Source organism: Seriola dumerili, unplaced genomic scaffold, assembly GCF_002260705.1.
Source record: "Seriola dumerili isolate Sdu_G_001 unplaced genomic scaffold, Sdu_1.0 BDQW01000002.1, whole genome shotgun sequence".
Classification (NCBI taxonomy): Eukaryota; Metazoa; Chordata; class Actinopteri; order Carangiformes; family Carangidae; genus Seriola; species Seriola dumerili.
The window spans coordinates 5552911-5566292 of NW_019174257.1; the positions used below are offsets into that span (position 1 = coordinate 5552911).

The following is a 13382-nucleotide window of genomic DNA, read 5'->3' on the forward strand; positions in this document are numbered from 1 at the left end:
CAGAAATGAAAGAACACAAACCCAAATCAGCATGCAAAAAAACTTGTTTCACATTAATTCAAGGAAAAATTAATAAAGACAGGAATTGTGTAAATTATACTGGAACATGAAGAAAAGTTAATATCCTTTAAATTATTCCCTGAAAAAGTGAAGGCGCGAGGGAGAGAGAGTGAGGGAGGGGAAAGGAAAAATATGAACTTAGGCCAGTTGAACAAATGTAGGTTAAGTAAGGCCAAATAAATAGGGAACTGCAGGACAGTCAATTTTTACATCATATGAGGAGAGGGGGGGGGAAAATTAATACTGTTTTCTGTTTTACCACCTTAAAATTCACCCATCCCTACCATAGGGATGTCAACAACAGAACAACGATTTTTGTCATTTTAATTGCGACTATACCCTTTAGTTAATAGTAAGCCCGAGCCTGATTTGTGTGAATTTTTGTGTTGAGAATGGTGAAAAGAAAAATTTGGTTGATGTTGGTGTTTGATGTGGTATAGTTTTTGTAAAGCCAAAGATGCTGGTTTTAGATCAAGTATTCGGAAATTTGCGAACGCGGACTCCTCCCTCTTCCCCACATCCTCCCATTACCCCACCTTCTCATACCAAAAAATGGTTCTTAGTGTCTGATGATGGTGTTGTGATTTTGGTGGCCTCCTTTGTCTATTGAAAATGGTCCACACAAAACCAATATGGTAACTCTCTCACCCACAAGCTCATTAAATCATAAAACTAATATCACAAGATGGTATTCATAGGATACATCTAATGACTTAAGTCATTTCCCACAGTTTTCAATATTCACTGGGAGAAATTCTTAATCATCCTCTCTCCTAACGACGTCAGACAGTAAAAACTTAAAACGCACCTTTTAACTGCTGTGCTTAATTCAATTCTTTTAATCAGCACTGTAGAATGTAATGGTTTACATACTTCACTCTTACAAACTCTCAGCAGTGCAGGGTCTTTGTTTTGATGCTGTTATTCCCTTTAATCATGACTGAAAAGCCCACTAGGTTAAAATATTAGCATAAAAAATTCTATAAATAGTTTGATTTAATTTCTACTTACACGACTGTTGCTATTTTGCCAATATATGTTTGTCCGATGATTAAAAAAAAATAACTTTAATAATATTCTATCAGAAACTAAAAGGATTTTGTTTATTTGCCTGCAAATGTTTCAGAACAAAAACACATGGGTGTCTACATTGCAGATTGTGTATATTTCAAATGACGCTGTATACTTTAGACTCTGTGGAAGATGGGCCTTTGAGCTAAAAGAGTCGCTAATCAAACACACATGAAAAAAATGAAAATATGACATGTAATAATAATTATGTTTTCTTATGAAAAATGATTAAATAAATTAATGACAACAACAATCCATCCAGGTTTTTTTATTATATACTGTAGCTACAGCATTTAATTGATATTCTTATATATACTCAGCTCTAAGTTTAATGCTTTAGCCCTACGACGAAAGGGCTCAGGTTGACACTCCACACAATTAGAATTATTAATAAATTCTGCACACATCATGTGAGTGATGCCAACTGCACTCTCACTTCCAATATTTTGAGCAAGCTTATGCAGGCAAATATATTTATGACAGTATATAATATCACACACAGACAAAATTGGAGGAGCAGCAGTATTATTAAGTGCAATTGGAAGAAATGAGATTGTGGTTAAAACAATAAAATGCGAAATTTTATATAAATAATGGTATTGGTGCCGAAGATATATTGAGCCCATCTTTCTTTATACTTTTTCTTTTGATTAAAAAATGTCTCATTCTCACAGTGATTTATTTAGATAGGTAAATGGAAAGAGATTATGAAGGCCACAGAGAGAAGAGGGAATAAAAATTCTTAGGATAGGTGTTGAAGAGAGAGTGAATAGGGATTGACATCAGTTTCAGCTGCGCATTTCTGCAAGGAAAAAGTGGCATCTCCTATATATACAATTCAAAACATAACAAAACAAATGAATAATAATCATTAAAATTTGTATTTTGCATAGCGCGCATCCACGTATAAAAAGAATGATAACTACTAAATTTAATCAATTCATGTGAATGAAATAAATATAATGAGAAATGATATTTATAAAATGTAATTATTAATAAAATAATAATATATATTGAATAAAAATTAATAAATAATAGAAATAAATGTGTGTGATAAGTAACGTGAATGTTTTGTGTGTTAAACAATACAATCAAATCATAAGTGGAGATGTAATTTTGAGAGAGAGAGAGATGGAGAGAGAAGAGTGTATGTTGATACACTCCCCCCGCACCCTCCAGTCCTCTCAGTCACCAGGTGGCGAGTGGAATATAATTGGACAGCTGTCACCACCACTGAGGCTGGCGTGTGTGTGTGTGATGGTGTTGTGTGTGTGTGTGTGGTGTGTGTGGTATGTCGTGCTGTGTGAAATAGGTAGTTGAGCATGGTGTGTGAAAGACAATCAGAGAGAGCAAAAGAAGGTAGTGCTGCTGAGTGTTAGCATTATATTTCCAGACATAGATGGTAGGGTCAATGACTGGGTGACCCCATGAAGAGATGAGAAGAAGAGAGAGAAGCGGAAGTGCATGTGTGAAATATGTGTTGGCCAGGAGTGTGGCTGGTGAGTGGATATGGGAATAATAGAAAATGGTGATGTTAATGAAGGTGGATTAAGTAATAAATTAATAAGATAAGGTGAACCAGAGGAAAAATAATTGAACTAAATTGAGATATTCAATAATAATGAATAAAGATTTAATATACGAAAAAGTAGTGAGGAAGATTGGTAAGAGATAAGGCATATGGGATTTATTTGCGAGGAACAAAAATAATCATTAAATTAAAGTGTAAGTGAATACGAGCGAAGAGACAATAAAACAAGTGAGAGAGCTTGACAAAACAGCCAAGACAGCAGTTTCATAATCCAACAGGCCAGAGCAGACAAAAGACTGCAGATACTGCGCAGATGGGGAGGGAGCCCTGCTGTTTAGTGTATTGTTAAGTGTATATGTGTGTTGTGAGTGAGAGAGAGAACGGGGGGGGGGGGTGGTCCATCAAGGATGAAGCAGACAGCATTGAATGTTATTCAAACCAGGGTGGGCAAACAGGGGCTGTCAACAAGTTCAAGTAGAGAGTCCTAACACAGATGGTAAGTGAGCTGAAGAAGAGAACATGCCACAGACTGTCTTAATATGTAACATGTTAGGGGGAGGAGCTTCGCAGCTTTGCTTTACTTTCACTACCAAGAGGTAAAAGGCAAAAAAGAAGGAAAACAAAGACGTCTGTTTGACATGTCTGACTGCAATTTCAGATGTTTTCAGCCAGCTGAGCTTAAAGACACTCAAATTATGCTGCCAGACACTCAAACCACCATGCAATCAAAAGTAGACAGCTCCGTTGCAACATGAGGAAAATCAAGTCCTCTTCATGTTATCGTGAACCAATGAGAGCACACTCACTGAATGTCAGAAACCGAGAAGAGGGAAAAGATAGACGAAGGGAACGAGGGGAAAAAACGTAATTTTTCCAAGATAGAAAAATGAAGCACAAAGACATTTCAGTTGCAGCACCTACACTGTGGAACGGTATGCATGAAATTAATCTGTGGTGATTTTTAAGAGCCATGTGTCTTTTATTCTCTGGCTCAAAATTTAGATGATTCTGTCTGTTTGATTAGATGTTCCTCATTATGTTTAGCAGTTTGTTTACATCTGAATATAGCTGACAGCTTCTTGTGTTATGGCAATATAAGGTGTATGTATACCTCCTCTTTGGTACAAACTTGCTTTGTGTAAGTGCTATATGCAGAAACTCGAGCTAGAACTAGAATATAATTGAATTTTTTACCTGTAAATGTTTTTTTTTTTAACTAAAAAAAAAAAAAAAAGACAGAACAGAGATGAGGGGGAAGAAAAGATTAGACCCAATCAGAATCTTTTCCAAAGCAGCTCAGGTACGCACAGTCAGCAAACAGACATGCATTCGAGTGAGCAGGAGCTTGTCATTGACCCCCCTCCCACACACATGTTCACAATGATCTACAGACTTACACACATTCACCGCTTCGTACATATATAATCCTTTAACATACTCACACTTACCCACACATACACACTCACACACACTCTCTCACACAGGATTTACAAACAATGAAACCCAAGGGGAAGCCTCCCCACCTCGCCATCACTCTTGTTCTATTTCTCTGCAGAGCCTCCTCTTTGTTTTGTCTCCTTAATGCTGCTCTAAGCCCATCTTAACAGGGAAATGGTGCAGAACAAATCCTAAGCAGGAGTTGACAGGGTGGGATAAGAGACTACTGACGTTCCTCTGTTACTATCATGTGAAGTTATGAAGTACGATTGATATGGAGAGCGTGAAGAAATGGTAAATATTTTTAGATGTCCGTGATTTAAATTTGCGTGGGGCTAATTGGTATCCTGGAAAACTAATGAACAGGTAACATGTCTGTCAGCAGCTACATGCCCTGGTCTCCTTGAGCTGCATCAGTGAGACCTTACATACTCACTTATTGTAAGAACATCAGCTAAATGCCTAAACCTCCATCCTCCACATCTCTCCAACATTCCCTGTTTTCTAAACAGTGTATCAGATGTGCATGATGACCCTTTAAAAAGCACTGCATAGGGAAGCTGAGGAGTAATCAGCAGTAGTATGGCTAGTCAATATTTTGGTACTTACATAAGGCGTGTGAGCTGGTGAGCAGCAGTGATAGCAGCAGAGTGGTGACAGGCAGCAGGAGTGGCAAGGAGAGGCGAGGGGCACCGCTGGTGGCCATCTTGGCTCCAGTAGGGAAAGGGGAGGGGGCAGGGAGGGGCGGGGTGGGACTGATCCTTGACCTGGCCGGAGAGCCGAGGCCCCGACTGCGCAGGGAAGGTTGGGGTCTTCACGCAGGACGGCTTGGCACTCTGCAAAAAGACAGAAAGAAAAATGAATTAGAATTTTTTTTATTATTCATTTTTTATTTCTGCAAGGGCCATGACTCACTGTCATCTTTATCACACTTTTTCTACAGCTGACAGCAACAAACACCAAATACACAAAAGAAAAATAACTAGTCAACATTTACATTCTGTGACAGTGAATATATTAGTTTGATTCCTACAGTTCTAGATGGGAGAACATGTTCTTAATCAGAGCCGCTCTGAGTGAAAAGGTAGCGGTTCTGCCCACATCGACAGGACGTGTTACTTTTGACAAACACACAGACTGGGCCACTCTGCTGTGCTTTTCACAGCCTCTCATTGCTACCAACACATAAATGGAAGGAAGGTAATAGGGTGTCGGTGACACGACTGGAAGCAAAGTGTCACATATCCAAACCCTGTAACCTCCCCATCTTGCAACCAGCATCTTCTCACATCCCTTAATTAGTAGGGGAGTCACTGTTGTCTTTCTTTTCCTTCTTTTTTTCTAATCACCTGATCTTGTCGTTATTTGCTTATCTTATTGTCTTGTAATTACACAGGCAGCCAATGATATTCCAAGCACTGTCTCTTTGTTTTAGTCAAATTGCCATTAATCCCCAGCTACACAGAAGGACAGGGGACGCCTCCCACATCCCACCACACACACACACACACACACACACACACACACACACACACACTCATTGGTATGTCTGGTGCAGCACAGAGCCACCACCAAGTGGTTACACATACTCTTTAATTAAAGACGTGAATAACGAGACAAAGAGAGAGAGAGCTGAGAGCAATCAATGACATGAATGCAATCAATTAGTCAATTTCTTTGTCTTTAAAATGTATGACATTCAGCTGACACCCATATCCAGAGCATCTTACATCAAGATGAGTGAGCAAGGTAAGCTTTAGGTAAGCTTGGAAAAGGTGGGGGGGGGGGGGTCTTGCTAAAGGACACTTCTGTCTCAGCATTCAAGCAAAAAAAAAAACAACACAAAAATGTCCACTCTCATAGGATGCAGCTCACAGGACCCAAGTTCATACCCCCGTGTCAGCAAGCATCTGCCCTGCTTTGGTGTCCTTGTGCAAGACACTAAACTCCTCCAGCTCCAGGGATGCTGCTACTCAGCTGAGCCTACATGAGGGGTGAGGGCGACTCCCTAGAAGTGAGATTAATTACCTGCACACTGGGTGGTTAACAGGGTACAATAGTACAAACTGTGCAGGATGGAGCGCAGTTTATTGCGGATGCCCTAAAGCAACTTTTTTTTTTTTTTTTTTTTGGGTAACCTAGAGGTGAAAGATAATATTCTGTCAGCACAGGTTTAAGTTTTGATCCACGAAGCAGGCACTTTCAAATCCTCACCTGCTAACTCACTGCAAGCTGTTTTTGACAAGACTGTCAGTGGCTGAAATGGGAACTGAGTGTACTTCAAAAGTAGCACAACTGACCGTTATAATTGCTATCATTCTGTTGCAATCAGGATCAGAAGCACATATGTTAAGACAAGGCGACAGACAGCTTGAGAGGTCAACTGTACTAGTGGAATTAATGTGTATCCATCACTTACACATAAAACTTCCACAATTACATAATGTATTATAAAATACTTTTTAATCACATCATAATCCCAGTTGTTATCTTAGCCATCTTTTATTGGAGTAGAAATGGCGGCAATGTTGACTAACCCACTATCTGGATCAGCAACAGCTTACATCACCTTAATTCAATGAAATAAAATAAAATGAAATCGGCTTACTCAAAAAATGAGTGATTATGTTGCCCATGACAAGCTGCTAAATTGGCAGAAGAGTTGAAAGGTTAATATATGCAGCTGTTTTAAAGGGTACATTTGTGACTATGGCCTTGTGAGAGGCAGAAAACCACAGCTAATTGCAGTGTAACCAAGCACCTCAGACAGCAGGCACACACACACACACAAGCGCCCCACCCTTCACAGCTACTGGCTCTTCAACTGGCACACGCAGCAGCAGGAGCACTTAAAATAAAACCACAAAGGCAAACAGCAAAACCCATATCAGACACAAATGCACACATAACTCTGTATGGCTCATGGGCTGTAAACATTCATTTCTTTTCTTTTTCTTTTTTTTTTTTTAGATATGTAATCCATTAAAACAGAGATGTTCAAGAATATGTGGCACGTGCACTTGCAAAAACACAAAGGAAGAGATCAACAATAGGTCTTTTGTGGTGACGCCATGCCCGGAAGGAGTGGGTGTCTTTCATGAGCTCAGTTCATCTTTCAACACGATACGATATGCACACGACCGATATGTGTCATTGCTTGTTTTTCTTTTTTTTTTCTTTTTTTTTTTCTTGGCCTGAAGGGCAGGTGATGTCATTGGTGAGAACTGAGAGAAACACAAAAACATGAATAGAATAGGAAGGTATCAAATTGTCTAGGGGACTTCTGAATGATTGTGTGCTATTGTTCTGACTGTAAACATTGGTAAAGGTAGAGGGAATCTCACCATGCCTGTAGGGAATTACTCTATCTACACTCACAAGATGCCTCGGTTTTGATTTATGGCCCTCCCCTTAGGGCATGGCATTCTATCTCCACCTGTAGTTGCTATACAAACTTCACAACACAATTACAAGAGCTATTGTTGTTGAACGGCTTCGCCAAACATAACCTAAGGCCATGTATTGGTTCCACTTTTAACCATATACACTGTCTACATGGCTCAACACTGGCTTCTTTTCTGAACTGTTCATGGAAGAAAGAGAATAGATAGAGAAGTTAAGATAAAAAAAGGTACATGTATATGCTAACACACATTCTTTATTAGTCCCTGAGGGACTGGAGAAGCTAAAGACTCACCAAAGAAAAACTTTAACCCTATAATAGCAAATGCAGCTCTAAACAGAGATGCCAACATGTTGCTAAAGCAGTCCTTTGCTCAAAAGTAAGACATGGTATGGGATGTACAGCGTGTTTCTCCCGCTGTTACCACCTCCATGGGAAAACCTGTCAACACTTGCTAAAAGCATTCATCACTTTCCCTGCAGAAATGGGCAGAGGAAAGATAGTCTTTAGCATTCTGGCAATGTTAGCAGAGAAGCCAATCGATTGATAAACCTTCACCATTACTTCAACTGCTTTCGCATTATAGGTTGTGATCACGAGGAAACTGCAAATGATCATGTTTTTCAGATTTCAATGTGACTAGGATGATTGCAACAACTTGTTTCAGGGGGGAATCACGCTAATTGGCAATAGTTAAGTGATAGTGAAGCTTGCACAACTTGCACCAGCACTACTCCTATGTTGCTGCTAGCAACTTAAAGATGTTTTGCTAACCCACCAAACAATCTTTCAGTTGACCCATTGATGTATGCAATGCTGGTAAAATCATTATCAGCAGCGGATTTGTTACAATGGACCTGCATCTTTAAATTTTCATTGGCACAATATGAGTTTTCTAACTAACTTTTCCAACTCTTACCTGTAAACTCCAAGTGCAACTGCACAAAGGTTAATGATAGCATTAGAAAAACAAGTGTTTGCCACATTTTAGACATAACAGGGGCAGAGAGATTCTGCAGACTAGATACAGAGTTGTTGGAAAATATGCATTTTTTTTAAATGGACCTGATTAAAACGGTAAAAACACAATTATGTGGTTTCAAGTCAAAAATCTACGTTTTCCGACAGACACAGGACGTCAGGAGGGAAAGAGAAGCTGGCTGGAAATGCTTTAATGTCTGGCTGTTGCTTAGGCTTTATACTAAAAGGCTTTATACTAAAGAAATACACTGAAATATTGCTGCTAATTCTTTTTATTAAGACTGAAAACCTCACAGCATCAGTCTATTCATGAAAGTGTAGGTTATTCCCACTGATGGGAAATGGCTCTTTTCTGAAGCTTGAATTTCTTGTCCCTGTGAAAACAGTGCAGCTCTCCAGATATTAACCCATCGTCAAGCTTCAGTAATTACAGCCAAAATGGCGGCAAAATTTCCACTGAGTGGTAGCAGTCACTGGCTATCAGGGACTCACACTTTGACATGGTCAAGTTTTAAATTCAGCTCGTTTCCCCATGCAATATTGATACTAATGCATTTGATTACTGAGACTGAGAAAGGCAGTGAAGGGAAGGAGAGATGGGAATTTCCGTCATAAGCGTGAAATGAGAGCAAGACTGATAGATATAAAGTGTGTGCACATGCACACCTACACACATGCCACAATGGGCCAAGAAAAATTAAAAAGGAGGAAGCGAATCCTACAAAGTGATTGAAGGTACAGGCAAGTATATACATGGATTTCTGGATAAGAGACCCGGAGACCGGTGACTTCAAAGGACCAAGCTATTTCCATCCACGACACACTATGCTGTTACACTTGTTCCAACACACACACTGTTAAGATGTGAAGTTGTATTCACGAAGAGAAAAACTTATCACCTGAGGGACCGCATTAATAATCCCTTTTATGAGGTGAACAGCAAGCTCACTTCACACACAGTTAAAAAGACCTCGGTTTGGTTGGGCTTGATGATCAAAACTGATTGTGTGATGTCTGGAACTTCAAAAAGAATAATATTTCCTGTGTTTGTCTAATCTGACAAGAAAAAAAAAGCTGGACTTTCCACAGGAGTATGTTTTTCATGCATTCTTTGTTTTTTTCTTTCATTCTGGTTAGAGTTGGTGTCTCACCAACATCTAATTTCTGGCTGCAGGACCCTGACAGAGCCTGTTTACCGTGACTCCCAGCTACAGCCTGGTAGGGATGTTGTTGATTCTCCCGACATGGGTACTCGCCCATCTACCTTGGGAGGAACTTTGAGGAGGTTGTGTCAAACTGCCTTGGAAAAATAAGTCTGAATGTCACTAGAAGAATATGGGTTTTCTTTTTTTTTAGGAAAATAAACTTCCCAACAAACTTTCTAACAAATTAATTCACAGGTTACAAACCTTAAAATCTTGAACTGCTTCACATTTTAAAATTAGTTTTAAAACAACATTTGATTATCTCATTATATATTTGTTAAGACTATTCAGAATTGTACAGAATCTGAGTGAGTGATAGCTTACTATGGCCTCTACAAGGACAAAGGTCAACCTGCCACAAAAAAGCTGCCTACATCTTGGTGATTTTGACTCTCTTTCTCAAAGGTTCTCAGAGAATCTTATAGGACTTGAGCAGCTAATGTGAATGCAATATTCAGCCAATGACAACTATTATTTTTTTCTGTAAAGGGGAATAAGGGATAAGAAATGAATCAAGGGCTGTACAGGTTAATTTTCTTAAAATTGGGACACGTGTTCTTGCTTAATATAACATAAGCCTGATAGAGGTCTTTCAATTACTCTAAAATGCCATAAATGGCACTTACTTAACGGCTGCTTTGGCAATTTTAACTATTAAAATTAAATAAGTTAAACAACTCATTACCTGTCATGTCTAAGCTAGTGTATAAGTTCCAGGCAGAAAGAAGAATACACATGCAGTGACTGGACGGTGATCAGTGACTCCTACAAGCAATGTAATGTTATTATGGTTTAAAAAGGTTGATCAAAAATTGCAAACATAATGTTAGCTACTGCTGGTAGCCAGATAATACAGCTAATATACTGTAGATGCTCGGTGTTCTGACTGCCCTTTCCAAACTGCATGACAGTAATCATTGTCTGGTTTCTGTGTATGACATGTAATTTTCTTTGTACGTGTTCCAGGCCAACAAGACTTGCTCCAGTTCCTACAACTCTGACACAAACAGTAGCGTGCAGAAACATTAGAGCTGCGGTCACTCTTAGAACTGGACGGCATCAGGGTAAGAAGATGAATCTCACAATGCAGCATTCCCTTTTGGGGGTAAAACAGAATAAACTCCACTTAAAATTCACAATATTGTGTGTATTTGAAAATGTTTTTCGCTAACATAAAATCCACAGGAATTACATGAAATCACTGTTTTTGTTGATTTTTGATTTAGAAGAAAAACAAACAAACAAGGCTGTTCCAGTAGCTGATTGTTATGAAAATAAGTCAGAGTCAATTGTGCTGTTTTCTGTTATACAATAATGGAAAAACTCTTAATTTTTTTTCCAGTGAGTACCGCCTTTTTCATGGCCCTCTCTGAGCCCTGCTATCTGCTGGCTGGTATTTATGTTCAGCCTTCAGCTGCTGTCTCTCCCTCTGCAGTCACTCACCTTAGATGAAGTTTTTATGCGTCAGCGCCAAGTTACAGGCTTTTACTGCCTTTCATTGATTCATATCCTACAGATGACCAACAACACAAAGATGTAAGGTCCAGGTCCATTCACTGTGTGTGTGTGTGTGTGTGTGTGTGTGTTATGACTAGCCTATTTGTATGTGTTGTGCGGTATGTGTCAGAGTTAGTGCTTGTATATTTGTGCCTCTGTGAACAATACTGCCTATGTGTGCATATATTTATTAGTATGTATTTATAGGCTACATGTATGAGACATATTTATGTGTGAAGAAACAGCATGTGGATATAGTACTTTGTATCTGTAGCAGTGTGCATTTGCATATGTTTACTTATGTGTAGATGATTTTATATTGCTCCGTTTCTTTGCACTTTAATGAGTGCATTTGGTATTTAAGTGTGTAATAATTTAGTGTGAACTAATTTAAGTGTGACCATATAATTTATTTGTGTCTGTACCTGTGTGTAATTGTGTGTGTGTGTGTCTGTGAGAAGCAGAGTAAAACAAATACACACACTCCCAACCTCAGCTATAAAAGAAGTCTATAGCAACCATCTGTTTTTCACCATGGTGAAATCCTAACAGTATTGATTCCATGTGTCATTGGTAAGGTTTCCCCGCTATCGTGCTCTCTCTCTCTCCATCTCTCTCTCCGCCTCCCTTCCTCAACTTTTTAGTTTTCTGCATCAGAACACTGGTTACATCTTAAAGAAAAACCTGCCATGAGAAAGAAAAGGGAAAACTTAACCCCAGGGCACACTGTCCTGTGATACCTAAAAGCTATGAAAATGGTAGGATATACAGGTGGTATAAGAGGAAGACCCTAACCCTAACCCTATATATATATATATATATATATACATACTGTATGTGTGTGTGTGTGTTTGGCTTCTAAATATATCCTCCTGATCAGACTAGTCGCCCTTCAAATCCTCCATCTCTGCTTTCGTTTTTCTCCCATCTAACCCCCTCCCCTCCTCTCCCTCATTTCCTCTCTTTCCCTCCCTTCCCTCCTCCAACTCATGCATACTAAAGTATGCTTGCATTGCAGATGTTTGGTAGGGAATCACATGAATTTGCATGGAACTGCAGGACTATTATGTAAATGCCCCAGTGTGTATCTACCTCCCTGCTTCACTCTTTCATTGCCATCCACTCCACTCCTGTGAGATCAGTGTCAAAGGCATTTGAAACAAGGTGCACCTGTCATTAACCACCGTGTGTAGGGAATCCCGGGTGGAAGGAGAAAGAGCTCACGAAAGGGAAATGCATTCAAACGTGTTGCACGATACTGTAGGTGACATTAAGATCTTATGCATCCGCTTACATCAACATTACAGTAGAAAAACTCAACATTATTGTGCAACAGGTAGTAAGGTGCAGAGATTTGACAATAAATATAATGATTATTTCTATGACCCTGAATCTTTGTATGTTAGGAACAAAGATCGAGGCAAGGGAAAAGGATAGAATCATTCTATTAATAAATATATTAAAATACAGAATGTTCAAATCACTGTAACACTAAAGAGTAGACGGTGTTTCAGACGAACTTATCTTTGCAATTATGGGAAAATCAGACATTTGTACCTCCAGAACAAGCTCCAGAGCATATCACATGTGAAATATATTATTCAACTTATGGCAATGCGTGAGCACCTGTTTTTTGCCTAAAGTGAAGGCTGTTTGCATAGGTAGGGTGAACTGCACAGCCGTGACCTCATTAAGAGATTGCAGAACGCCCTTCCCAAGCAACTTCTCCTTGGAATAGCTCTCCCATGAGCCTTTGCCCTCAACTGTTCCCAACCTCCCAGGCTCAGAAATGGTGCTTGACGCCTCTGAGAAACCTTGTGTCGGCCATTTGCTATCCCCTTGGAAGCACCATAACCTTTTTTTTCCCGGAATCTTACGAACCATTTGAGCTCCAGTTTGCCTTCTAAAAAGGAGATTTTTGCTCCAAAGCATTGTTGAAAATCACCTCCAGCTCACTGCTTCACGGCTTTTTGTTGAAAAAAAAAAAAAAAAAAAAAAAAGACAGACTGTTGTGTCTGACCACTTCCAAAAGGAAATGGACGTTTACAAAAAGATTTGAGACCAAATTACCTAGAGCCCACTGAATCTTCAACCTTTTGTTTCTCTCCAGGTGTTGCCCTGAGTTCGATCGGGGGTGGGGGGGGGGATGGATTTACTCTGAACATTATGAGACTGCACTGTCCTAATAAAACACCCA

General features: G+C 39.4%; 1 protein-coding gene across 1 annotated transcript in view; it reads right to left on the reverse strand.

The window, feature by feature from the left end:
- LOC111234847 (receptor-type tyrosine-protein phosphatase S-like) overlaps positions 1–4805 on the reverse strand; it is a 132016-nt gene extending 127211 nt beyond the window's left edge. Inside the window, exon 1 of the mRNA XM_022763078.1 lies at positions 4709–4805. Coding sequence (XP_022618799.1) covers positions 4709–4805 — 97 coding nt within the window. The remainder of the gene's footprint in view (positions 1–4708) is intronic.
- Positions 4806–13382: the final 8577 nt, after the last annotated feature.